At 39.9% G+C, this 27,525-nt stretch overlaps 1 protein-coding gene across 1 annotated transcript; it reads right to left on the bottom strand.

The window, feature by feature from the left end:
- Nucleotides 1-4,382: 4,382 nt before the first annotated feature.
- On the bottom strand, nt 4,383-27,214 carry LOC121962712 (sodium/potassium-transporting ATPase subunit alpha-1). Its single transcript, XM_042512968.2, has 23 exons — nt 27,045-27,214; nt 26,511-26,621; nt 21,933-21,992; nt 18,451-18,552; nt 18,180-18,281; nt 17,990-18,103; nt 17,186-17,320; nt 16,113-16,230; nt 15,335-15,603; nt 14,932-15,240; nt 14,192-14,326; nt 13,253-13,445; nt 12,982-13,157; nt 12,750-12,886; nt 11,117-11,267; nt 10,816-10,984; nt 10,558-10,712; nt 10,327-10,450; nt 9,622-9,767; nt 9,377-9,507; nt 7,718-7,819; nt 6,301-6,392; nt 4,383-4,577 (listed from the first exon to the last, which is right to left on the bottom strand). Exons 1-23 carry the CDS (start codon nt 27,054-27,056, stop codon nt 4,549-4,551), a joined length of 3,072 nt encoding a protein of 1,023 aa, XP_042368902.1. The 5' UTR covers nt 27,057-27,214; the 3' UTR covers nt 4,383-4,548.
- Between the last annotated feature and the right edge of the window lie 311 nt (nt 27,215-27,525).

Raw genomic sequence — 27,525 nt, 5'->3', positions numbered from 1 at the left:
AGACCCTCCAATACTTATAGACGGCGTTCCTTCCATTGTGACGTCGACAACGTTTGCCATGGTAACTCCACGGATGGAGGCGGGGCGTCCTCCATTACTGGGCGTATTTTTTTTTTTTTTTTTAGTTTGTCATGCAACACACACACACACACACACACACACACACACACACACACACACAGATCATTCACCACGGATGGAGTATAAGATACATTAATAGGAAGCAAACACAAATAACAGAGCCAAATGATCAGTAACTACATAATGTTGCAGCAAAACAACAAACTGTTGCAACAACTTGAGAGATTATACTATTTTTTCCCACAATACACACATGTACATGCACACTATCACACACAAAAAAATCTTAATGCACTCCATGACCCCTAACTGCAACATTTGGAAAAAAAACACACACATAACTTTAGCACAGTGTTATACTAGAACCAGTGGTAACAATATTTTACCACCAGTATTGGCAATTTTTTGTAGTTTATTAATGATTACTCATTATTATTTCAGGGAGCAGTGGTGCATTGTTGCCTGTCGTAGAAGTTTTTAAATTTATAATTTGTATCACTATACTTGAGAGAGATATATTTTTAGCATATTTGAATAACATAATTACTGAAAATTACTGCCTGGTGAGCTGAGCACAAAGACTAGAAACAGCTTGGCCCTGATCAAAACCAATCTGCCAGCACCTCAAAAATTTTATCTTGTTTGTTTCATGTGCACAAAAGTTAAAGTGCACAAAATAGAGCCAGGGTGAGTGGTTTCTCAAATAAGCGTCCCATCGCTTGGCCTGTTTGCTGATGCACAGAGCAGGTTATAAACACTTAAACGATCTGATGTTCGCTCGCTCACTCAACAAGTGAAAAAAAGTGCTGTCAAATTTCTCAACCAAACTCTCACCAAACAGCAAACAAGAACATTTTCCAGAATTGCTTTAAAGCAGTCCTTTAAACTTCCAACTGTATATCTCTACTGTGAGAAATGCTCATCCCCACCTTGCCGTCACACACACAAATACACACACACACACACACACACACACACACACACACACACACACTTCTGATTCATCTACACCTCACCCGGCTTTAACAGCTGGGTTCGGAGACACCTCCTTTCCCCTGCTGCTTTGACAAGGTTGTTGTGTGCTGATAGCGGGCAGCAAACTTCTGAACCCTCTGCTTCTAAATCCAGAGCAGATTTTTTTGTGTCACTGCTGTGGTATTGATGCGCAGAGGCGGTGCATTAAGGTGTCTGCAAAACACTATTAACAAACAAAACTAAAGCATCTGCAGTTAATCTATGATACCTAAATGTCAAAAGCACTGTTTGAGATTCCACAGCATGCATGGGGCCCCCTTTAGCTCTGGGGCCCCCTGAAAGTATTCCCCCTTTCCCCCCTGAGTGGCGGAGCCCCTGTGTATTGTTTTGTCTAACATATCTATCTGTCTCCACTGTTACCGGGCTGCAAATAGTTGTGCAACTCCTCCCTGCTGGCTCCAGGATGCTCCCTGACCTGTGATGCCCCTTGCAGACACAGGAGTTGGAGAAGACTTCCATGCATACACCCCAGTGACTATCCCACTGCTTGCACGTTTAGCTGTGCTGCACCCCAATAGCAGCGCCCTTATGGCCATTTGCATGTGTTCCAGGAGCTCTTAAACCCCTTCATCCCACAACACAAACGAGAGGTTTAGTCTTTCATCCCTGGATCTACGCCTGAAACCAGACACATTCAGCCGATTGTTGCATCAACGGACAGAAGAAGAGGAGTTTCAGGCATACCATTTATTTCAAAGGCATACCATTTATTTCGAAGGCAAACCAGCAAACAGAATCATAACTGCTAAATGTAATAAACTCCCTGCATTGCTCCCCTCTGTGCAGTTTTAACCAGCTCTATCAGTAGGCTGTAATAGATTAGAAAGTGACCTCTTCAACCATGAAGTAGACCCATGCAGCCTGCCATTGGAGTGCTATTGTATCTTGATAGGTAGACTGTGTCACTCACTGTCTCGCGCCCTGTGTATTCTAATAGACCTTATCAGCTGGCCTGGAGAGCAACCTGCAGCACCTGACAAGATAAACCGGAGACAGATCAAACAGCGACAGGGAGATTTCACTGCAAGGACTTCATCTTTCCTACCATCTATTTAGGGCTTTAACCTCTTTTCTAAAATGCAAAAGAAAAAACACAAGTAAACAAACCGCGGGTGGACTAAATTCACAGATGGACACACAGCAGTGAGCCCTGGCATTGTGGAGGAGTGTGTGTGTGCATATGCTCACACATGTGCATATATGCGCAGGCTATATTTTAGTTTTGCAGGGCACATTTACATGCATGCATGTGCGCTTCGTGTAGCTCGCGTGTTGCCTGTGCTGCTCTATAAATAGACTAGATTTTATTTAGATGTTGGAGAGAGAGAGAGAGAGAGAGAGAGAGAGAGAGCTCTCAAATGAGTTGCCATAGCAACAGGCACGTTCAGGAGCCCTGCTTGTGAACGAAGGATGAAGGCATGATAATGTTGGTGTCTGTCTGCTGCCTCTTTCGCTCACCCTTTCTCAATTCATCTCGACTGAATTGCATTATCGGCTTGACAATTCATCAGAAGGAGTATTAACAAAGCAGACACATGCTTTCAAATCATAATCAGATGATTGATAACGCGTCTTGAAAATGTGCGCCAATATTTGTTGTTCTCTTGCTTCCTTCCCCACATCACATCGATTCACTTATCTCACCATCCATCAACCTCATCCTCCCTCTCTCCTCTACATCCCTCCATTCTTTTGTCTCTCACACTGTCTGTCACACACTAGCACCCTCTGCTGTAAAAGAAATCACCTGTCAGAAGTCGGAAAGAGAAGAATCTGATTGGCCGGCTGCAAAACTCAACCTGAACTAGGCAGCACGCACGCTTTCTGCTAATATTCTCCCTCCAAGCTCAAGTGTCTCCTAAGTGTGTGTGAAGCAGTCCAGGCCAGGCCATCTGTGACCAGGTTAGTACACTGTGCGCACACACACCAGAGGGGTTGAGGGAGAAGAGGGCGTTCATAATGCCCGGGGTAAACACAAAGTAGATAGCACTAGAGTGGTCTCAGTTAATTTTCACTGAGGGCCTCTTTGCATTAGCGGTCAACTGAGCAATGCATCACAAACACCATTGTGGCAGACTGGCTCTTCAGATAATGGACAGGCATGCTTGTGTGTGCGCGCACACACACACACACACACACACACACACACACACACACACACACACACTCACACACACACTCACACTCACACACACTCACACTCACACTCACACACACACACACACACACACACACACACACACACACACACACACACACACACACACACTGCTTTGACATGCTTTTCTTAACCCTTTGAAACCAAGGTAAATTGGCTCTGTGTCTCTGAAGAACATGGGAAAAAGGCAATGAGCAACTTTAGAAAAATGACCTAAAAAACTTAAGGGAAAAAAACAGAAACAAAACAGAAGAAACAAGGAAAAAGTAAAGGAAAAAAACAAAAACAAACAAGGAAATGACCTCAAAATGACCAAAACAATTCTAATTAAACAAAGACAGGAGCAGGAAAGTAAAAAAAAAAAAAACAAAAACAAACAAAAAAAAACATGTATGTATTTTCTTGCAAACTGCAGGACATCTCCAATTTTCAAACCTTTGAACCTCAAGCAAACCAATTTGCTTGAGGTTCAAAGGTTTAAATATTTGTGAAAGGCATCTGAACGCAGCACAAGAAAAGTGTTGATCCAGGTTTCAAAGGGTTAATATCTGGTAGGTAGAGATAAAATCCTTGAAAAATAAAGATAAAAAAGGTAAAATCCAGCAGATAACACTGATGAGTCAATGAACAGAAAATTCACTGATTTCAATAGCAATGGTTAACTTAAGTCACAAGTACAGCAAAAACAACACATTTGATTTAATTTCCCTTTTTTATGTATATAATAGTTCACAAAATGTGGTGGGTAGTGCAAGGAAGCTGTTGGGTTTAAAGTAGGAGGTATTGCATGTGAGTAATAGTCACAGCTGGTCACCTCTTCCTGTAATAAACATCACATTTGCTTTATCTTTCTGTCTTGATCATAATTGCTTCATTTCAAATTCACGCCCCCTCTCTGATCTGACTCCAGAGCCCAAGTTTAGGAACTGTTGAGGTGGATAATCCCGCTGCATGGGTCAGCGGCCCTGACTCACTGGTACATATCTATTGAACCTTGAAACAACATCCTGCATGAAATGCCTGAAATGCTGTTTTTGTTATCCTATGCATGTGAGAGAAGCAACAAAATTGTGTGCATAAAATAATAAAATTTCAGGCATCCTCAGTGTACAGTGGTGCGGAAATGTTTTATTGTGAATGACATATACATCAAAATATTCTTAATTCCTCCATGCTTTGTGTTTTTGGGGTCTGACTAACAGACAAATATGTAACATGGCAGTAAATAACGATGAAACACTGACTGTGCCCTCCGTGACTTGTGTCGTGTTCACTCAGTAGTACGTCTCCTGCTCCACCCAACCTAGAAACCAAAGGAGACAGAATTAGGGACATTGTTTTTGAAATGTTTTGCTTCACATTTGGGGCCTATATTCTCCTTGTTGTCTTTGAAAAAGAAGGGATGGATCTAAAAAGGCGGTGGCCTTTAACTTTGCACTCAGGCTGCAGGATGATTTCATCGTTCATGCTGGCTGACAGTGACTCAAACATTATCAATAGGATTTTCAAAACACCATGTTCACTGTCTATTTTTGCCGAAAAAAACAGGTGAGACTCTGTTTCTCTCGATGAGCCGTGCCTGAGCAGTGCAGCTCACACCGTCAGTGAGGCTGCTCTAACCTGTTAGCATGGGCACCGTGAAAAAAGACAAACAAAAACCAACAGGTTCAACAGGTTAAAGAGAGAAACATGAATTCAGAAAGTGTATGGTTGTGTTTCTCTTTTTTAATAAAGCCATTAGGTATGGAGTTGATGAAAAATGGCAAGACAGCCTGCAGAACGTAGTGAGCTCGCCGGTCGGGCACCGCAATATACCATATAAAAACAAAAACAGATACCGCCCATGCCGAGGACACATCTCATTTCCCAAGATTTTGTTTGGGCAACTTAAAATCAAATCCTCAAAGTGCAAACTGTGTCAGCCTAACTTGTTTTTTCTGTCTGATTGTGACACATTATTCACTGTGGCTGGGCAATAGGATGTTCACTGATCTGTGCTGCGGGGCTCAGATGTAACAGAGTCACACACACACACACACACACACACACACACACACACACACACACACACACACACACACAAAAATACAGCTGCATCCCAGCCAGCCCTGCATGCAGGTTCTGCCCAGCTCTGTGGGTGGAACGAGGCATTAACAAAGGCAGGGTTGAGGGTTGAAATCCCGCCGGGCCTTTGCCATCTGCCAAAGTTCACTGGTCTGTGTGGAGACGCAGTTGTGGCCAGGATAACACACACAGACACACACAAATACACACAAAGATACAGAAGCACATGCACAGATACTGAACACACGTTGTTCACCACCCATGCGATACATCATTTACTAACACACCTCTGCTTTTGCTCTCTGTATTACACATCATACTTGCTCATGACTGACATTACATCATCATGTCAGGTCATGTGATCAAGCTCATTTGCCGGCCTATTTATTCTTTAAAAGGATATCTCAAAAACTATAAGCGATCTCAGTTGAGTTTGGGAGAACCAGTAAAGTTTTGCTGTGTTGTTTTTATTTTTGCATTGACATCTTGGTCAATTTTAAATGATACACTGACATTCAAACCAGCATTAAATTAGAACTCCTGGTGTCATGGTACATGAATTAATTAGTAACCAGTGCTTTTACAATAAACTGTTCCTGTGTCTCCAATAAACTTTTAATGAGCTGAGAAAAACAGCCTTTTCAGCTCTGTCACAATGCATTTTCCAACAAACCCAGAGGGGTTTTAAATGGTTTATTTAGCTCATGAAGCGGGAGAATTTCCTTAGACAATACAGGAACGCTTCGGTGAAAGCTGAAGAACTTAGAGAGACATAGTTTTCTTTGGACAGTAAAACATTTACGTGACATATCCTGAATCCGATTTCTCATTTGGCCAAAAATTAAATAATGTTGTCTTCCTCGCACCCTTCTGCTCATCTCCAAATACAGACAACAGAGGCAGAAATGTGTAACACAAAGGCTTAAACTGCCTGAAAAAGCAAAAATCAAAAAAGGTCTTACCGCCTGGGTTGCGTCTGAGGATATATCTTCTAGCTTCGTCATACAGGAAGATGAGTAGGGAGTAGGGGAAGGCACAGAACCACCAGCATGGCCTAAAGTGTGGATGGACAGACAGCAATTGAGCATGCAAACCATCACATAGGCAACCGCTGAATCATCCATCCTTAGTTTAACCATTATTTTGATACCAAGTTAACACACAGATCTGGACCTTAAAATCTGAAACAAAAATGAACAAGCAGAGGCCACTTTAGGACTGGATGTGGGGAAACAGATATGCAGGCGGGTACAAGAGACTATCAGAAAGGAGAAATCACAGGAAGTACCACCGGTTGGTCTGACGGTGGTCGATTCAAGGCTTATTTTGGGATGATTTAGTGACAGTTTGACAATCTGCTGTCAATCGTCTGGTCTAATTATGGTTGATGAAATGTTAGAAAGTGGTTGAGGCTACTATTTGTGCAGATATGTCTTGCAGGTTGCCTAGGGCAACGCTAAAATTAGCCTGGCTTGAAACAAATCATGTATGATATCACTTGTCGTCGCCACCAAAGCACGCTCAAACATGAGGTGCTCAACAACACAAAAGTAGTAAGCAAAAAGCTGCACTCTCATTCATATACAATTACAAAAAAACGTCCCATGTCGCTAATGTTGCTTTGTCTGATCAAGGCCTTTGAGTGTCTAAAAAGCAAAAGTGATTGATTTAGCCAAATGTTATGTTTAGTTGGTTCAATATTTGCTTTGCTTTGCTTTTTTACATGCTTTGCATGTCAGCAATAGGGAGCAGATGACAAAACCTGTCTGGAGAGACACAGACTCAGACAGAGAGAAGGAGAAGCCAAGGTTAGCTTTCAGCATTTGCCCAAATAGAGGGTTGAGTGGGTGGGTAAGGAGTCTGAAGCACTGGGAACAGATGAAAAGGTGGCGAGGAAGAAAGGAGGAGAAGCAGTACAGGCACAACAACAACGATGGAGAACAAGATGAGGAAACACCTGAGCTAATGAGCCTGACGTGCTCTTTGCTGCTTTCTATTTTTCTTGGCTGGGCAAAGAATCTCATTAGCACAACAGCTCCCCTGCTTTATTCTGCCTCTGAAGTGGAAATCACCGGTGACATGAGATAATATCCACTTTTTTTAACAAGATAATAAAGCTAAAACAGCGCTGACTTAAAATTCATCATTGGGGAGTACAAGGAAAACAATGTCAAAGCACTGGCTGTACTCATTGGCAGGACGCCGCTGGGAAAAGCAGTAAATGTCATTAAAATATCAGAAAAAAGGAAAAATAAACCATAAACATGGAAACTGAGACGATTTGGTTTAAATTTACATAAATCCAGCTTTATTCTTGAGTGTAAAATCATAGTTTGGTATATAAGGTTGTAAACGTGTAGGTGTGTGTGTTTTACTCACTTGAGAGGATACATTCTGAGGGCAACGTCCATGCCCGGGCAATATGACAGGAAGGCAGCCAGAGCTGTCTCTTCAAATAGACCAAAGATGAGGATACGATTCCTGTGGTAGCAAAAAGTAAACACTGTCAATTTGTCTTGTTACTTAATTAACCTAAGATGACTCTAAACTGTGATTCATGTTATTATGACAACTCTTGAAGTCATAAACAAATCCCCCAAATGATCTGGATGCCCAATTAAACAATTTACCCTCAGAAGTTTTGTCATTTGATTGACACTCATGACTACATTATTTGGGTTTCTATTTAAATGTGTGAATTTTATTTTTTTCTATTATTTTTCTTCTTCTTGAACATGGCAAAATAAAATGCAAATTTATTTGCCTTTTTAAATTAGCTTTTTTTTATGCGAATATTAGGAGATGATTTATTGAGATAAGTATGAGGTGGCGCTAATTTTCCAGTCAAGTGCCACTGCTGAAGAGGGTGCAATAAGAAAAGATAATTAAGAGAGTACAAATCAAACCTCAAATAAAGGAAATCGTTGATGTAAACTAACAGAGAGTGCACTAAACAACAGAAATAGAGTTTTGAGCAACTAATATTACAGCTCTGTGCTCTTGGATGACCTCTGGTAACATCTGTGTGTGCATAAGCTTGTTAAAAGCTATCCAGAGAGTGTGCAGTGGCCTCTGCAATGATGGTACATCTCCTTACTCACTTTACCTTTTATTGATACACCAATTTTTCTACCTCCCCAAAGCATAAAAAAACGTTTTTTACTATATTTCAACTGTTTTTTCAATTTTATTATTTTTTATTTTATTTTTAGTGTTTCAACTTGGCGGCGATTTTGTGCACAAATTGAAAATGTGCATAAAAACTGTTGGAAACACACCTGCTGTTGTCAAATAAAAGTCTGCATGACTGAACTGTAAGACATAAAGTGGGGCTGGGTAAAATTTTATTTTCAATTACGATTTTAGCTTCAAGCTATTATGAAAAAAAAGATACTCAAATAAAAACGAATATTGTGCCACGTTCCGTTTCGAAAAGATGCTCTTGTTTTATTTTGTGTTAACGATCCTGCGCACCCCTTTCATTATTGGCGGTGTTCCCAGTGAGACCAAATTGGTGTCTTTTTTGCTATATTTAGCAGCTTTTAATACCCTCCAGAAGACTTTATTTCTAAAAAGGGACACATTAGGCAACTTTTTCAAAGCATCAGGGAAAAAGACAAATATATTCAAAAACATTATATTGTAATTAATTCGAGTGTATGCTGCTCACAGTAATTGGAGTCCAAGGCTCTTCTGCCAACTGTGCAGTCTCTCTTGCATGTTTTTATATATACAGTGTATATATATATATAATTAGTTGTTTTCTTTTTAAAAGTTTAAGAACACCTGCTGTTTAAAAGTTAAATTTGTTTGAAAGTTCAGTCAGTGCCTGATGTTTCCAAAGTCAATGAGTAATTGGGTTAAATAATTGTGATCTCAATATTGACTAAAAATAATCATGATTATGATTTTTACCATAATCCAGCAGCCCTGATATTAAAAACATAGGTCAGGCTAAAAAGTACCCTGCTTGAATTTATCTTGTGAGAAGTGGAAGCCACCGTCTGTACTTTCATATATGTCTGTACATGTACGTACTTCATTCCTTGCTGCAGGATGGAGTTCCTCCTGGTTTTACAAATGATCAGATCGGCCCACTGGACGATCACAATACTGGCGAAGAAAGCTGTGTGACACGTGAATTCTACGATCTTTCTGCGCTCGTATGTCTGATGGATGAAAAATTTTAAATGATTAGCACTTTTTCCTCTTCTGTTCTTCACTTGAAAATCTGAGTGAAATATTTACACAACAGCATTATTAAAAACACGAGTGCTACTCACCCACTGCTGTCCGTAGCTATCTTCCAGGTCATTTACATATTTATCGTCCCACAGGACTCTGATCCCCAGCAGGTCCATGGGGAGGAAACCATTTTCAGCCAGGATCACAAAATATGTGAAGAATCCAGCTGTGGCCTGCATCATACCTAAAAGACAAGAAGAGCTTCACTTTAGAAAAGCAGCACAAAAAAACTCTTTTCTGAGTCTCCAACAAGGGCTGAATGGATAGAAATAGTTAAGGAAATGTATGTGAAGATATGCCATTGAAAAATGTGAAAAATATTGGAAAAAGTGGAAATCCTATTTGATTTTGAAGTAACTGTTTCATTTTACATGTTTAGCTTGTTTGGAGAACCGTATTTTATGATAAGCAGAATAGACTTTGGCTTATTAATGAGTCGAAGACTCCCCCCTTCTAAAAAAGGAAAAGGAAAGAAAAAAGAAGAAAAACGGTCTCTCCATGAATCAGGGTCATGGATCGTAAGGACATTGTAGGGTGTTAAAGGACAATTGTGGACTTAAAGGATGCACAGTCCTTGATACTGAAACGTAACCATGCTGCTTTCATTTCTTTGTGTTTTTTTAATCATTTTTTTACGTGATATCAAGCATTTCAGGCAACCTATGATAACCCTGTCTGTTGTTCCTTGTCTTGTCTTTTATGTTTTTAACAAAACAAATAAATTATCGTTAAATGATGCTCACCGATCTGTCCGTAGGCTATACTAATGAGCCTTTCATTCACCAGTTTGTCTGTTTTGGGGTTTCTGGGCTGTCTCTTCATGATGTCGCTCTCAGCTGCTTCATAAGCCAGGGAGATAGCAGGGACCTGGGAGACAACAAGTACATTTTACATCCAAATTCACAAGATGTAGCTCTTTGTTGGACAGATTTGATTTTATAATGACTTTGATGAAAAACAGTCAAAGAGCTCACCATGTCAGTTCCCAGATCAATACAGAGGATGGTGACGGTTCCCAGAGGCAGAGGGATGTTGGCGATGATGAAGAGGAGGAAGGGTGAGATCTCAGGGATGTTACTTGTCAGAGTGTAGGCGATGGACTTCTTCAAGTTGTCAAAGATCAGACGGCCTGGAGAGGAAATTTAGAAATTAATTTTGTGAGAAGAGTGAGATAATGTGTGCTTTTTGCAGTCTTTTTTTCAACATTTCTACTAGTTTAAGCCTCTGTGTACCTTCTTCTACTCCAGTAACGATGGAGGCAAAGTTGTCATCCAGCAGGATCATGTCGGCGGCCTGCTTTGAGACGTCAGATCCAGCGATACCCATGGCGACACCGATGTCAGCCTTCTTCAGAGCGGGAGAGTCGTTCACACCGTCACCTGTCACAGCCACAATGGCTCCCTGCAGAGAGAGGGAAGAAGTGTTAGGATGTTCACGCTTTAATTTCTTATCAAACAAAAATCAAGGACATTTCTGAGAGCGTTTTATCCACGTGTGTCAGCGAAAATGTCTTAAATTCTCTTTGACGCTGACCTGTCTCTGGCAACCTTCCACAATGATCAGTTTCTGCTGAGGGGAGGTCCTTGCGAAGACGATTTCTGTGTGGTGCTTCAGCACATCGTCAAGCATTTCTGAGGTCATGTCTTTCAGCTCACCACCGTGGACGACGCAGGCCTTGGCATCCCTGGGGAGGAAATCACAGCAGCGTTAGGACAACAATAGTAAGCCCACATCCTGTTTCTGAGAGGAAAACTAAGGATTGGGTATAATTGCAGGAATAAAAAGAGAAAATCATTGGGAAACAGAAGATTTCTTTCAAAAACAGACAGCAACAGCCTTGAAATCCCTTCAAGAAAATTATGGCATCACCAGGAAAAGTTATATTTAGTGCTCTACATCTTCAGGAGTCTGGAACTGCTAAAATACTGGACCTTTACCTCACAAAATCAATACATTTTTTTAAACTGTATAGTCAGTCTTCTTCATAAAAACAGATTTTAGTGATGTTGATAGGTTTTCAGCATCGTGAGTCCCTGAGACACAAAAGCACTGAATGGGTCCCTAAAAAGATGATGTGTTTATTTTTTTTGACAAACTGTAGCATTAAACTTGTGTGTAATTTTAAAATTCTGCCTATATTTAAGTATGTTAGAAATGTATCTGAACTGGCGGCTGTATCCTATGCGGCTCACATCGCCGCCTTGGTGCACAGAGATTCAGAGATCTTGGGATGAGAGCGAGTAGGCAGGCGAGCAGGTGTCAGATCTGTGCATAGCACCGGTACAAAAACACTGACACATCACAGACAGTATGATAATAACATTCAAAACACATTTCGCTCTCAATAATCTCTGTGACATAAGGCTTTCAAAATAAGTGAAGTCACGCAATGCCACTTTTTCTATCATATAAAAATGAATTTGTTGTTTACAGTGTTGCAAAATTGGGGAATATAATAGGGTGTATCCCCTGGAGGCATTGCCAGTGAGTACACTGCCCTCTTTTAGATTTTAATGCCTCAGGGACGTAGATGTTTACCCAGCAACATCACCTTTACTGTAAATATTTCTGGTTTAGTTATGTCTCTTGACTATTTCAGTATTTGGTTTTATCTTTTAGATAATAATCTTTTATATAGTCTTCCTATGTTTACTGCTAGGTATCAAATGACCAGGCCAAATTCCTTGTAAATGAACATTTTCTTGGCAATGAGCCTGCTACTGACAGGCGGCATTTTCTCATCTGTCAACAAACAGGAATTTCTTGCATGATGACTCTGCCGAGACGACAGTTGTTTAAATATGTGTTTGGGTACAGTATTTCTGCAGTGTGACAGTGATCTAAACACACAGAGTAAACTTGCTGATGAAGAAAAGTTAAGCCACCAGCTCAGAGACTTATGCAGATTTATTTGTCTGCAGTGAATTAATGGTAAAAGCCTTTTTGGCTGAGTAGATTGCCTTGTTAGCCAGCGCTGATTTAATTTTTATCTATTAGATCAAGTATATGGAAAAACTGCTGCAGAAGAAGAGAGACGTTTAGACGGAAGATTTCATATAGCTGATGAAAGTCATTTTAAGCAGGATGTTCATCGGCCATAAAGTCTTATTCTTAATATTTAATGCCACAAGAAAAGTCAGACCTAAGCTTCGGTGAGTGCACTAACCTGGGGTTGACCTCTGAGATTGGTACGTTCAGGCGGGCAGCGATGTCTTCGACTGTCTCATTGCCTTCAGAGATGATACCCACACCCTTGGCGATAGCCTTAGCTGTGATGGGATGGTCACCTGTCACCATGATAACCTGACAGAAAAATACAAGATGCTAAAGTTTTAAGCTCTGGACTTAAAATGATACATATATTTACTGAACACCTGAAAAAGACGACAGTTGCATACCTTGATTCCAGCACTCCTGCATTTGCCGACAGCATCTGGCACGGCAGCACGAGGAGGGTCAATCATGGACATGAGGCCGATAAAGCACAGGTTCTCAGTGGGGAAGTTCACCTCCTCAGTGTCGAAAGCAAAACCATCTGGGAACTGGTCATCGGGCAGGTTGAAATGGCAAAAACCTGAGTAAGACAGCAAAAAAACACTTGTCAGATTACTTTTTCTCCACCAGCTAATTTAACACGTCAAGATGTAGCTGAAAGGAGCGATTTCATACCCAGCACTCTTTCTCCAAGTCCTCCCAGCTCAACATATGCGTTCTGGAAAGCGTCTTTCATCTCATCATCCAGAGGAAGCTCTTTGCCCTGCAGCATGATGGTGGAGCAGCGGTCCAAAATCCTCTCTGGGGCGCCTTTCATCACCAGCAGGTGCTTGGTCTCTCCGGGAGTTGCATTCTTGTGGATGGAGAGCTGTGGGACAAGAAGAAAACCTGATTCTGAAATACTTGTCCCAATCCCAGTTTTACTCCTAACTATGATGGTCTGATTTGTCAAAAATTGTCAATGAACTCTGGAGTTTTTGGGATAAATTTCTTCATTTGTGCAAGGACACATACAGCAGGCAGCTAATTCCTGACAGTTTCTTTGTGATACTAGGTTGCTTCATCTGCTCTCTTGACTCTTCCCCAAACAAGCCCTGATGTTTGGTTTGGTTATTGCAAAACAAGATTTGTCAGTTTTAGGTGTTTTGAATCAATCAAACTTTACAGTATTTCATAGAAACCCCACTACCCACCAGCATTTTGGAGGTGTAACTGCAGGGTGACACACCCTTACAAATGTTTAAATGCTTACAAAAGTGTAGGCTTTGCATAGTGCCAACACACAACTACAAATCCGCCTTTAGGAGGAAGAGGTGTCAACCATCCCTTCATGGACATTTTTGTCATTACTGACAGTTTGTTTAATTTTGTTATACTGTCATGTTTTTTGTTAGTTTCTCTTTTTTTGTGTTGTAAAAAAGGAAAAAAAAAAATCATAAATAAAATACCAAAAAAATGGTCACTGAAGAAATTAATGAGGCCAACCACTAGAGGGCAGAAATTCACATTACCCTCCAATACCACAAATATCGCCTCAATCTTCATCACTTCACCTGCACAGACTACAAGTGGAACAAATTAAGGAGCTGTGATGCTGTGGGAAACTATGTTTACCTGGTATTTGTTGGTGGAGTTGAAGGGGATCTCGGCAACCTTCAGGTATTTCTCTCTCATGCCAGCGACGGATCCACAGCACAGCTCGATACATTTCAGCAGGGCAGCTTCTGAGGCATCACCGGCTACATCTCTCTGTGGATGTCAGCAAAGATCAGTGATCCAATTTGTGGACAACATTGATAAAAAACACAAAAACTAATATAACAGAAGTCAAAGCCCTCCCGATAATTTCAAAAACAATGGCTACCTCCTTCAACAAAACTTCAAACAGCATTTTTTTTATCCATCCTGCACCCACTGTGCAGTTTGAGAAAGGAAAAGATTTGTTGGCACTCATTAAAAAATAAATCAATGGGTCTGTCTGGCCACCTCTTGCTATAGCTGCAGCTATATATTTCTGAAAAGGCCTTTAATTATGCTGAGTGCTTTTTATAAAGATTTGTGGTGTGGTTTAGCTACGTTTGTATTTTGTTGGATCCAAAAAGTCTCTTGCCAAGTCATTACGCCAAGTCACCTCCCTCACAGTCACTGCATCTTTAGATTCATTTCAGTATTGTATCCGAATCAACAAAGAGGAAGAAAATTATTCATATATGAGGTGATGCTTGCTTGCGACCAGGAACAAGACACAATGTTATTGATATCTTCCTCCACTGATGAATTATTTAGACTCCTTTGTGCTGATCAGAATGGGTGAACTGGAGCAAAACGTTTAGCTAACCAGGTAAGTTTTTCACCTTCAGTATGGGGACGTTTTGTTGTTCTGCCAGGAAGACGGCACGGTTGCAGAGCCCGGCAATCCTGGCCAAGGCGCCCCAGGTGACGGAGCTCCTGTCGAAGCTAGCCCCGCTCTGGTTCTCTGTGGTGTCGGCCTCGTGGATCTGGTTGTCAAACCACATGTGGGCCACGGTCATCCTGTTCTGAGTCAGGGTGCCGGTCTTGTCAGAGCAGATGGTGGAGGTGGAGCCCAGGGTCTCGACGGCTTCCAAGTTCTTCACAAGGCAGTTCTTCTTGGCCATACGCTTAGCAGTCAGAGTCAGACACACCTAAAGACAGAATTCAAGTGTTCAAACGTATACTATCTTCAGCCTTTGCATAATAAAAAATCTATTCAAGAATGAGATGCTGAACACAACTTACAGTGACAGTAGCCAGGAGACCCTCTGGCACGTTGGCGACAATGATACCGATGAGGAAAATGACGGCCTCCAGCCACCCGTATCCGAGGATAAGTGAGAGGATGAAGAAGGAAACACCGAGGAAGACAGCAACACCGGTGATAATGTGGATGAAATGCTCGATCTCCTTGGCGATAGGAGTTTTGCCGCCTTCCAGACTGGAAGCCAAGGTGGCAATACGACCCATGACGGTACGGTCTCCAGTGTTGATGACGACTCCTCTGGCAGTACCTGGAAAGAACAAGAGATATTTTGGGTGATATCGCAAACAAGAGTAGGGCAAAAACCAACTAAATTGTGGCCATATTGTTACAGGGACAGTCAGTGGTGTCTTTAATGGGAATTCTTTTCTTTTTCTGCTTTCTGGATCAAAGTTTGGAGGCAAAGTGACAAACACATTGTGTGGTAACAAAAACTAAGTATGTATTGAGGGAGTGGATCAGAAGAACTATTGTGAAGGCAAACACATCACCAGCTGAAACACCATCACACCTATTTATTTTAGAAAAACAACGGCCAATAGGAAAATTTCAACTTGATCGCCAATGTTGCAACTTCATCAGTCACTTAATCAGTGAAATTCGTTGATGTTTAAAGGTCTGATCCCCGCTATGCTGCAGTCCACCACTTTCAAAACTTTTGAGATGTACACAAGTTTAATTTCCTTCTAACTTGGCCTCAAATTTAATTAATTTGGCCTTAACAATTTCTGTGTTGTTTGCTATTCTTTAGTTCTTTACCTTCAACACAGTTGGTGGAGAAGAAAGCAATGTTCCTGGTTTCCAGCGGGTTGTCGTTGGAGAAGTCTGGAGTACGAGTCTGAGGCTCTGATTCACCAGTCAGAGAGGAGTTGTCCACCTGAAGGAAAAGGAAAATTTATTTATAAAACACATTTAATGCCCACTGTGCTTTACAGATTACTCAGGTAAAAGCACAAATAATGAAAACAATAAAGCAAAGCAAGCAAAAGCACAAAGAATAAAAATAGTGAAAGCAAACAGACAAAAGCACTGACAGTAAAACAATGGAACAAAAAAAATCTCAAGCACACAGAATAAACATAAAAGCAACAAACAAATACATGTGTTTTGGAAGAAAATGAATTAAATACAATAGTAAACAGGTAGATCATTAGCCTGGAGCTGAAAGTTCTGACTTGTCTGGCAATTTATTCCAAATTTGAGCTGCATAAAAGCTTGAGGCAGTGTAAACATGTTTAGTTTTGACTTTTGGAACAACCACTGATCCAGAACCAGGTGACCTGAGAGGTCTGCGAGGTTCGTACTGGGTCAGAAGATCTGTCTGACAAGTGTCTTGGACCTAAACTGTCCAGTGATGTATAGCCAAGCAACAGAATTTGAAGTGGATGGTGTGAGAAAGGATAAAAAGTGAGGCAAAAAATGAAATAATAAAGATATCCAGAGAAGTGAAACTGACATGATGTCTACAGGAAGATGTAAGATGCCACATCTGGGTCAAAATAAATAAAAAAAACTAAGGAACAAACTAGAGGAGTGATTTTGATCTTTCAGTCAAAAGAAACTTTTTTTTTCAGAAAGTGAATGAAGAAATAAACTAATGCCACATCTGTCAACATTTAGTTTTTTTCCCAACAGATGTTAGGCAACTTAACTTACAGTTTTACTGACACTGTGTGTGAGTAAATCATGATTTCTTTATCTTAGTGTCTACTTGACCAAGGTTAATGCTGAAAATGACACATAAATATTCAATATCTTAAGTGTTGTTTTAAGCCATGTCTCCATAACAATATCTGCAAGGTGAGATTAAAACAGGTCTTTGAGGTACAGACCTTGCAGCCATGAGCAGAAACGATTCTCAGATCAGCAGGGATCCTGTCTCCACCCTTCACCTCCACAAGATCTCCAACCACAACTTCCTCAGCGTTGATGCTCTTCTTTTCACCATCACGAATGACAAGGGCTTGCTAGGAGAACAAACATAAAAAATATACATGTTTTGGGGACATTTTTGACCAGATTTATACACGTTGAACATTCTGAAAAGTTTTTTTTTTTAATTCTTAGCAACAAGAAACCAGATGATGAAAGAAAAAAAGTTGTCATCAGTGTGGTAATGCTGATGAACTCAATATTTTTGATGCCCCCCACCCCTCCACCTCTGATTGATTTAAAATAAAAAAATCACACTTCAAAAGTGCAAAATTCTTAAAAGAAAAATAGAAAAAACACCCTACAAAACTTCAAAATAAAATAAAATGTAAAAAAAAACAAAAAACCACAGCCCAAAATTAAAATTATTAAATTAAAGGATAAAAAAATCACCCAAATAAATATTTGGCAAAATAGTTGGCAATTCTCTGAGTCAGCTAATTGGTTAATCAACAAATTGTTTCAGTTGTACTTGCATAAACATTTTATTATTTATATATATTTTATTATTTTATTAAATAACATCACATTTTAAAAACTCTTCTTATTACAATATTTCCCTATGAAGTATAGTACAAGTACCTCAAATTTGTACTTATGTACAGTACTTGAGTAAATGTACTTAGTAAAATTCCACCACTGACATAAATGAACTTTTCAGTTATTCTGTTAAAAAACAACAACAAAAAAAGGTTAAAACCCACCTGTGGGACCAGGTTCTTGAAGGAGTCCATGATCTTGGAGCTCTTGGCCTCTTGGTAGTAGGAGAAGCAACCAGTGATGATGACGACAGCAGAAAGCACAACACCCAGGTACAACTACAGGAAGAGAGAAAAGACTTTTAGTGGTATTAGTTCTTTAATTTATATCATACTCTAACAGAGTTCTGCTTACGTTATCGTTTGCCGGTTCGTCTTCTGAGGCAGCCTGAATACCGTAAGCGAGGAAGCAGAGGATAGCACCAATCCACAGCAGCATGGAGAAACCACCAAACAGCTGAAAACAAAATAACACTTAAGTATCAAGAGTTTGCTGACTCTTCTGGTTGCAACGAATCTGAATGGATTTGCATTTCTAAAACTTGAATATGCAAAATAGGTTTGTGTTTTGCATGGAGTTGAGTGGAGCACCCGACTGGGAGTTTCAGCTCAGAAGTGACTTTTACCTGTTTACAGAACTTGACCCATTCAGGCGTTGTGGGAGGAGGCGTTAGAGCGTTGGGGCCATCTCTGGCCAGGATCTCTTTTGCTCTAGAGTTGGAAAGACCCTAAACAGAGACACAAAAATCTGATTTTAAAGGGACATATTGTGCATTTTCTGTCATAAATAAATTGTAACAATAGTTGGATGCTTATATTTAACATGGCCAAAGCTTCAAATAATGAGGTAAACATATGTAAAAGTAATCCCTGTGAACATTTCTCCCTGTGAAGTTTTCTTTTCTGTGGCTTCAAGTTGAGGTCAGATCGTGACGGATTTCTTTTTTTTTTTCAGTGACGGATTTCTTATATGGTCATCTGCTCCAGGGACGCTACTCTAAGTGTTCATACACTGCTAAATGTGGCTACATGCTAATGTCAGGGAAACACGTAGTCTTGGTTGCCAATATTGTTAATTCTCCCTGGTTTCTGGTGACATTCCTGCTTTTAATAGTTATTTTTCGCTGCAGAATGTGCCGCTATAGCGTTACAGTGTTACAGTCATTTCCTTGTCTGCAACTAAAGTGCATATGGAAGAGCTGGAAATGCTGACCAATCAGAACTTTTTCATGAAGGGGGCTTAAAGAGACAGGCGCTAAAACAAAGCATTTCAGACAAAGGCTGAATACAGGCATTCTAGCTCAGACAGTAAAGATAAAATGCTGTTTTTTTAAACATTGAAGCATGTAAGTGTTCAAGTAGAAACCCGAAGTACAAGTATCGACCTAAAAAAACCCAAAACATAACATGTCCTCTTTTTACTGTACCTAAATTCTACACATGCTTTCATGCAGCAGCTTGGCACACTGACAGAAAACAGAGAGGCTTCTGGCTGTGTAGACTAAAGGAAATAATAAAAGGAAAACCTGTGTGTCCAGTTTAATGCCCTGCAACTCATCAGCTTTGTCCTCTTTTACTGGAGGGAAGCACTATGAAGGACGAGTCAGGGCGACATGTTTCCTGCTGAACTGTTTCATTTGGTAAACAGGTGCACCGCTTTTACTTCAGGAGGTGGTTAAGAGATTAAAGTTTGGTTGAAACAAAAACCATATCCGTAGGAAGAAAGATCTCATTAATCTATAATTACTGCTTTCTCTTTTCACAAGTTTGTAATTAGATGGTAAAAAGCACAGTTTGTGGTCAATCACATATTTTGATATGGAGCGAGTGATTGCAGTGTGAGAGAAGGAGACAGGACAATCAGGTTGTATCTCTGTTATTATTGAACAGTGTGTACTTCAACAAGGTCAAGGCCATGGTTTCTTAGTGTAAAAAATGTTGAAGAATTAAGAGTAAAGTATAACTGAAGGTCTCCTTGGACAGGTAGTGAAAAGCAGTACTTTTTCTCTTGTTGGTAGGGTCAATAAGATCGGCGTTCCTGCGTGAATGCAGTCTTTGTTTTGGGGAAAACTCAGACAGATCAGATTTCAGCGGATAATCAGCATCAGTCAAGCATCCGGCTGGTGTAGGACTGTATTGAGTTGTGTAATGGGATTCTGTGTGTGTATGTGTCCTCAGCTTGATGAAGACCAAAATCAAAACATGGAAATTACATTTTGCATAGCAGTTGAGTTTCCCCTTTTTTTCTATACAATGTGACATTTTGTGATATTTTTTATGTGTCAGTTCACCAAATAGCAACATTTTCTTTCCTGCATCTCGTGGGATATGACCATGCAGATAGTTTTCATTGTATTTGTCAGTTTTTTAGATACATGTTTCTAAGATTTCTGCTGTCATGTCAGTGTTGGTTATTGTGAGTCAACATCATTATATTCCACTCGCTTTGATTAATATACAGCCTGTTAAATGAGTAGATCAGTTCAAATTTTTAGGGACCTTTTTAATCGCACTTTAAGCAATGCAGTTCTCTTTTCTGGTCAGAAAATGTGTTTTTAAAATGTGTGTTAAATGTGTATTTAAACCGGTGAAGCTTAAGCCAATTAAAATTAATTAAATAAATACAAATAACAATATTATTATTATTCTTGATTTGCATTGTATTGAAGGCAGATATCTCAAAAGGTCTTTATCTCTGGACAAATAAAACAAAACTATCTATATAAGTCTGACTTTTACTTGTGACTTGAGCGGCTGTGTTTTTTTAGACATAAGATCGATGAATTGTGAGATGCCCCATTGCCTGTTACCATACAGTTTATACCTCTTAAGAGTACTCGAGAAAATGTCAGCCAACGGGCCACACCGCCTACCTGAGCAGCACATGGGCGTCCCGGAACCTTTTGTTTTTCATTTGCTGCGCATGTTAAGGCTGTATTCACACCATATCAGGCCTGGGGCGATTAACAACAGGGCTGTGCAGCGTCATGGGAGTGTCACTTAAATGGCCAATTTGTGGTGGAGCGCAGGTGGAGACCAACAACAGAAAGCCAATCTCCCCATCTAGTATTTATCTTCAGTAAGTTTGTTCAAGATGGTTGAAAATATCTGTAGAATTCCTTTTGATTGTCTGTATTATAATATCTTTACTGCCACAAAAGATACACACTATTTTTCTTTTACCAACTATAATGTCAAATGATACAAAGATTGTATTACTTATAAGACTGCTGGCATTTGTCAGTCGGGAGTGCTGATTATGTGATTGGCCCATGCAGCATCAGTGTTGCGATTCTCCAAAATTTGATCCCATTTAAACTTCTTTCCACAGGCCATGGCATATTTGGTGTAAATGCAGCCTAACAGGATAGAGCAACCGACCAGCCCATGTGAGCAGAGCAGCGTGGCTGAGGCTCATCAGAGTGTCACCTATTTCTTTTTCTGCATATGAAGCACATGGTTTGCAGCAAGTAGCAGTGAAAATGATCTGTTTATAGTCATATTAGCATCACCTTTTGATTCTATTTTAAATGTCTATATCTGTGGAATATGTCATAGATAAAATAAATAAATATTTTTAACTCAAGACTTCCTTCTGTTTCAAATTAAAAGCCCTGTTGCATTTGTGTGGACAGAATCCCTTCCTTTATTAAGACAAGGCTTTTATTATTATATATTATTTACAATGGAGCACACGCTCCTTAACTTTTGACTGTCAAAAATAAGTATTTGACTTGATTAATCTGTAAAACACTTATGAGTTATGAAAGTTATAAATGTGCTATATACATTAATTTGCCTTTGCCTATGTTCTAAAGGCAACTACACTGTTTTAATTGTTCTAATTGTTCTAATTGATTACATTTTATGTGTAATCAATTAGCAAAATTTTGAAAAAAATTATGCTGGACACTAGGAGATTTTCTGTCTATGCACTACTCTGCACTACTATAACACACTGAAATGGATAATTACATGAAAAAATATCTTCAAGTCTGTGCAGAGTTTTGCATAGTAACTGTTATATCTTCCCCTGCCTCTGGGCTTATCTGCCTCTGTGGATCACACACACTCAAAAATAAATAGACACACACATGCAAGTGCTTACCCTGGTCAGGTCGGTTCCATATTTTCTGTGAAGTTCATCCAAGGTTAACTTGTGATCATCCTATGGAGAGAAAGAGAGAGAAACAGGGAGAAAAAGATTGAGAGACATTGCGTAAAACAAGCTGAAATCCCTTTCATTTTAAAACCGCAGATATTATCTCCTTTGAGGATTAAAGAATGTCCTGTCATGTCCCCCAAAGGTACACATAGATGACAAGGCAAAATCGGCCATCTGATCAGATTACGGATGCATGCTGGTCCATATAGTGTGATTTCAAGATTAGTCAAAGCAGACATTCCAGTAAAGTTAGTCTGTTGGTGACTGAAAAGTGGCAGCCAAACACAAAAGCTGAGCCGCCATGAGCTCAGTTGTGTATGGGCTCATCCAAACAGTTTGCTGTGAGCAAACAGCCCATCCAGCCGAATCAACGTCACCCAACTGATATACTGATGTTTGCCTCCAAGAGTATTGCTCGTGTGTGACATTTTGGGGAAGCCTGCCCTTTCAGTGCTGAACTCAAAAACAAAATTAATTTATTGGATGATTTGATCAGCCAAAGTGTTGTTTTCAGGTAAATATTTGATCATAGTGTCTATAATCACAAAAAAAATAGGTTGAATGAAAGAACGGAGGAAAAATGCAAATTACAGTGCAAATGAACAAGAGAAGCTGCCACATTCATGTGCCTACACTGTGTTTGCTGAATAACGCCTACAGCGAGTGAATGAATAGATTCTTCAAATGCATTTTGGATGATCTGTAATAATATCTGACTCACACCTTTCATTTTTTACATTGTCAAAAGTACTGTAATCTTTATACAAAATCCAAGAGAGTGAAACAAAGTAAAAACATGCCCACGCTGGTTTCTGTGGTGGTTTACTGACCTCACATATGTGACAAATTCCTGTAATGGTGCTGAATTTTCCGTTTCAGTATGGCAATAATAGTTTTTTTTTTCTCTGCAATTACTTTACTGTGGACTAAAAGCTGCAAAGCTTGCTACATCCTGACAAAATGCAATGACTCAACTATTATGTACATATAAAGTGTGTCATTATGTGGCCCTGTGCTTGTATTCATTATTATTACATGGAGTGGAAGGTAAAATATGAGACTGCAGTTTCAATCATATGATTTCAAGTGACGGTTTGGAGTTTTTGAAGGGCAGTTGTAAAAAAACCCTTTCATTTTATAGTTATAGTTTACTGTATGAAAACACTTGTCACAATATGAACATAAGCTTCTAAACCAGCCATGACTCAACCATGAGTAAGAGTGTTGATTCTCTCCTCAATCATTGACTGCCGTGTTTCTAGCTCAACCTTTTAGTACCGTATCTCCGAAGTGTGACAAAAAACCATCTACAACTTTTCACAATGTAAACGCAAAAAATGTGTACTAAACCAAACTGCTTGGTGGAAATGGTGCTTTAGTTTGTTCAGGTTTTTGTGTGACTTTGGTAAATGCCAACCTACCGTTTAATACACCACAGTCAAAAACATAAAAAAATATTTTTTTTTCTTTCAGTGGCGTCCGATGGCTTTGAAGAGAGCGTCGGAAATCACAAATTGACGGCTTTGCAAAGCAGTGAAATAATTTCAAATATAGCACAAACTTAAACTGAAATAGTTTTTTTTTCAAGTAGAACTGTTTTTTAGGTTGCAGCGCTACATCGCTTCGCTTCTACAGCGCTTCTTCTAACAGGGCGCACAAACTGCCATCTACTGTACCCTGTATGACTGCAAACTTATTCTTAAACTTGATTTTAAACATTGTTTGTCTCTGTTCCTGTTGTCAACACTTTCGCTATTGTTCATGATTTTTATTTTTTAAAAATTTAATATATTTAGTCAATTTAACCTTTAATGTCTTAGCTCTTTACTATTTTGTTGTAAATATGTATCCTTTATTATGTTTTATATTTTATTTCTCTGTAAAACACTTTGAGCTGCCCTTTTGTATGAAATGTGCAACACAAAAAAGCTGCCTTGCCTTGCCTTACCCACAACCTCACTTCAAAAGATCTAAACCATCCCTTTTGGCCTGTTTTATTAATCGGTTTTATTTAAATTTCTTTATTAAACACACTCATTTTATGATCTGCAGCTGGAGCAAATTCCCTATATTAGATGGCAGCTTAGTTATCAGTTACTGTTAGTCCACATTGAATGAATGAATGAATGAATGACAGGGAATGAATGAAGCATCAGTTCACACCACTCAGTGACAGTGCCCCATTATATTATGCAAGGACAAGTTTACACTGACCTTTAAAAGCTTGTTTCACATCCACTGCTTGGACTGTATGCAATATTATACATTTACATAACAGCAATTTGACCACTGAAAATGTGAAGCTGTTATTGGAAGAGTCGCTTTACATTTACACTCTTTACGGTCGGTGGAGAAAATGGGTGTAATTGGACAGTTTTGCCCGGGCCGCCACCGTTTTGCATCATAATAAGCGAGCAAAGTGTTCCGTGACAAATGTGGCGTGGATAATGTGTTATCACATGCCCCAAACCACTGTTGCTTTTTTTGAGTGTTTGTCAGCAGTTCTTTTGAAGCCTGCAGATGAAATTTCTTCACTGGCTTTGATACTGTGGCTCATAAACACAAACGTTTGGATAATGTTTGGATGGCCAGACACACACTCTTGGACTAGTTTCCTCTTGATGTTGAACTCAAATCGCACGTTGCTATATTTAGCATTTTATCAAATCACTAGCTGCTTTATGTTGCTATGGGAATAGTCACCATTGTCTTTAGGTGGACTTTGACGTCTCACATAATTGCATGATGGTGCAATAATGATTAACATATCGGCTTCATGGACTCCATAGAGACCCACCTACACTCTTATTACTGTTTTACTGTGGCCCAATATGCTATTATTCTTTAACCAAATCTGGAGGACCATCAAAAGTTGAGTTTCAGAGGTAAAAAATGTACCTCTGAAACTCAAACTTTCTTAAAACACAATCCACTGTCATGCCTCAGGAGACACACTAAAGACACTGCTTTCAGTTAATTGCAGTAAATGATACTCTAAGTTAAGGCAGTTATGGCAGAGTAGCGATACAGTTGCTAGGACATTGAGATGTCCTTCAGCGGCGGCAGGACTTTGAGATCTAGTTAAGATGTATGGCAGACAATAATCATTAATATGTCACCTAGATGGGACTTTTATTGCCTAATAAACTGCAGTAATCTGTGACCTGCTGGGTGACATTGGGCAGCGACCACTGCAGAAAAAACATGCAATAATTTAAGAATTAATTATAAAACTGGCAAAAATCCATGACTCCCAAATTCTGTTATATATGCAGTCTTTGGAAAGTTACACCAGCATGTATGCAACAAACTGACAGCATCTATTGACACCTTCACTTGATGACCTTGTCAAAGACAAAGGCCATCTAGAAGTCATCATGATACAGAATTACAGAAAATGATAATTATGATGATGTCACAATACTAGCAGGACATTTTAACACGCTGACTAATGTCTACTTTAAGATGAGACCTGAATAAGTCTCTTTGTGCACTGACCTTGTGAAGGACACTACCCGACACAAGTTAAAATGAAGCTTTGTCCTTAACGAGACATTTTAAGGGTACTCGCAACGATGAACACAGAAGTGAGAACAACTTTGGGAAACTTTTCAAGAAGACGGAGATAATTTAAGATACAGATGAAACCTTAACAACACTTGACACCTTTGACATATGTATTTTGGCCTCTAAATTGCCACTAACAAACAGTCTGTGGTATGAAATCACTTATTAGATCTTTAATTGACTAGCAGATGAACCTAATGCAAGAGTGACCTTGGGAAATGACCTCAGCCGGCTACAGATACAGACTGAGAAAAAGCTGACACCAGTGGAAATTGGGTGACTGTTCTACACAGGAAACCCACCTAAACCTCTATGCATGCAACTTTACATCTGCACATTTAGTATTTGCGTGATTGTGGGTAAAGACAAAATAAACGACTCATGCTCTGAGAGTCTGACAGGAAATTAGAAGCAGACTAATATATGTTTACTGGCTGCATTAAAAAGGACGAGCTCACATGTTTTGAGAAGACAATGACAACAGAGCTTCTCAACCAACATTTCAGCGTTGAAAACTAATCTAGATAAGCATGACTGAGAAGTTAAGTATAGTTGTGAACTCCTTAATGACATGTGACAAGACATGCAGCAGTGTAAGTAGTAATCTTTATGAAATACGGGGCAGACAGCTACATCTCATGTGACTGGCCATGAGGTCAAAGCGGAGGTTTGCTCAGCCGTGACTATCGCTGCTGTGACTGATGGTGGTGACTTACACTGACCAGTTGTGTTAACAGGGCCTGAACAAGAGTGTCATTAAGCATGGGGCGAACAATGTGTTTGGAAGGAAATGGTTGTAAAGTTCAAGAATGTCTCTCTATTGAACGCCCGTTCCTTTCTGTTTGAATCAAGGTGGATTCTGAATGTTACAAAGTGTCAATGCAAGTGTCGCCATACTGACATTTAAGCACTTAAAACATTACAAACAGATTTTACATTTCTTTGTGTACTCACCAAGTCAACTTCTTTCTTGAGATCGTCCATATCTTTGTCCCCTTTACCTTTCTTCCCTTTCTTCTCCCCGCCATCTGAGGTTGCTGCCAATTTGTACTCATCTTTCCCTCTCTGGATTGAAGAAAGTGACACAAAATGAGCCTCTGAACAAGACCGAGCACATGTGGGAAGCCTGCTCTGAAGCTTCCTCTTAAGTTGCACAAGCAACAGCAGAAAGCAGAGTCAACTTTGCTGTTCAAACATGCTGTAAAACGTGTGTTAATCATTGTTAGAAGGACTGTGAACAGCTCTCATAAATATCTCCAATATGAAAAGTTTGTTCTCTAAAACTGGAAATAAAAAAACTGCCTTTGAACGGCAGGTTTCGAAACTAAAGTACAAATTACGTCAGGCAAACCACAACTGTCAAGCTTAACCAATAACTTGTGACAAAACGTGGTCTGCACTCAAAACTGAAAATCATAACCAGCTTAATCTTAATCTAAAGAGTCTTAAAAACTAGTCCAAAACATGTGACAAAGCTCCAATACTTACTCCCAGCCCCATGGTTGCAATGCAAGTCTGAGAACAGTCAATCCAATTGTCTTTTTTAAATTGCAACTTTCCTACTCCGCCTCTCTCTCTCTCTCTCTCTCACACACACTCTCTCTCTCAGCCCTATTGCGTCCTGTGTCTTCCGCACCACCCAGAGCAGAGAAGATAGGTTGCTTCACATTAGCATACCTTTATACCCACAACCAGCTCACCTGCCCCGAGAGGAGGAGCTTGGGGGGAGGGGAGAGGGGTGAAACTGGACAGGTGAGTAGTAGTGTTAGGGAGCTGTAAGGGTGGGGGGGTTACTGCAGGAGGGAGGCACCAGTGGAGGAGGAGTGCGGTAGAAAGGGGAGGGGTGAATCTTGCTCAACTTCCCTGTTTTGTTCTAGCCGCTTCCCTTCTTCTTTCACTCTTACTCATTAAGCCTCTTTCCTCAGTCCTTTCCTCTTTTTCCACTGAGCCTGATCTCGACCTTTACTTG

Source organism: Plectropomus leopardus, chromosome 24 (genome assembly GCF_026936395.1).
Source record: "Plectropomus leopardus strain MGB_pleo_1.0 chromosome 24, ASM2693639v1, whole genome shotgun sequence".
Taxonomy (NCBI): domain Eukaryota; kingdom Metazoa; phylum Chordata; class Actinopteri; order Perciformes; family Serranidae; genus Plectropomus; species Plectropomus leopardus.
The sequence above is the reverse complement of the archived record's forward strand: the minus strand, read 5'-3'. Positions and strand labels throughout refer to the sequence as shown.

Bases quoted from the DNA above. Each gene is read 5' to 3' on its own strand.
- LOC121962712 (XM_042512968.2), bottom strand. The intron at 17,321-17,989 runs GTGGGTTTTAAC...TTGTTCTCCTAG, and splicing joins TCAAGAACCTGGTCCCACAG to CAAGCCCTTGTCATTCGTGA. The intron at 12,887-12,981 runs GTATGCAACTGT...TTTTTCTGTCAG, and splicing joins GCAGGAGTGCTGGAATCAAG to GTTATCATGGTGACAGGTGA.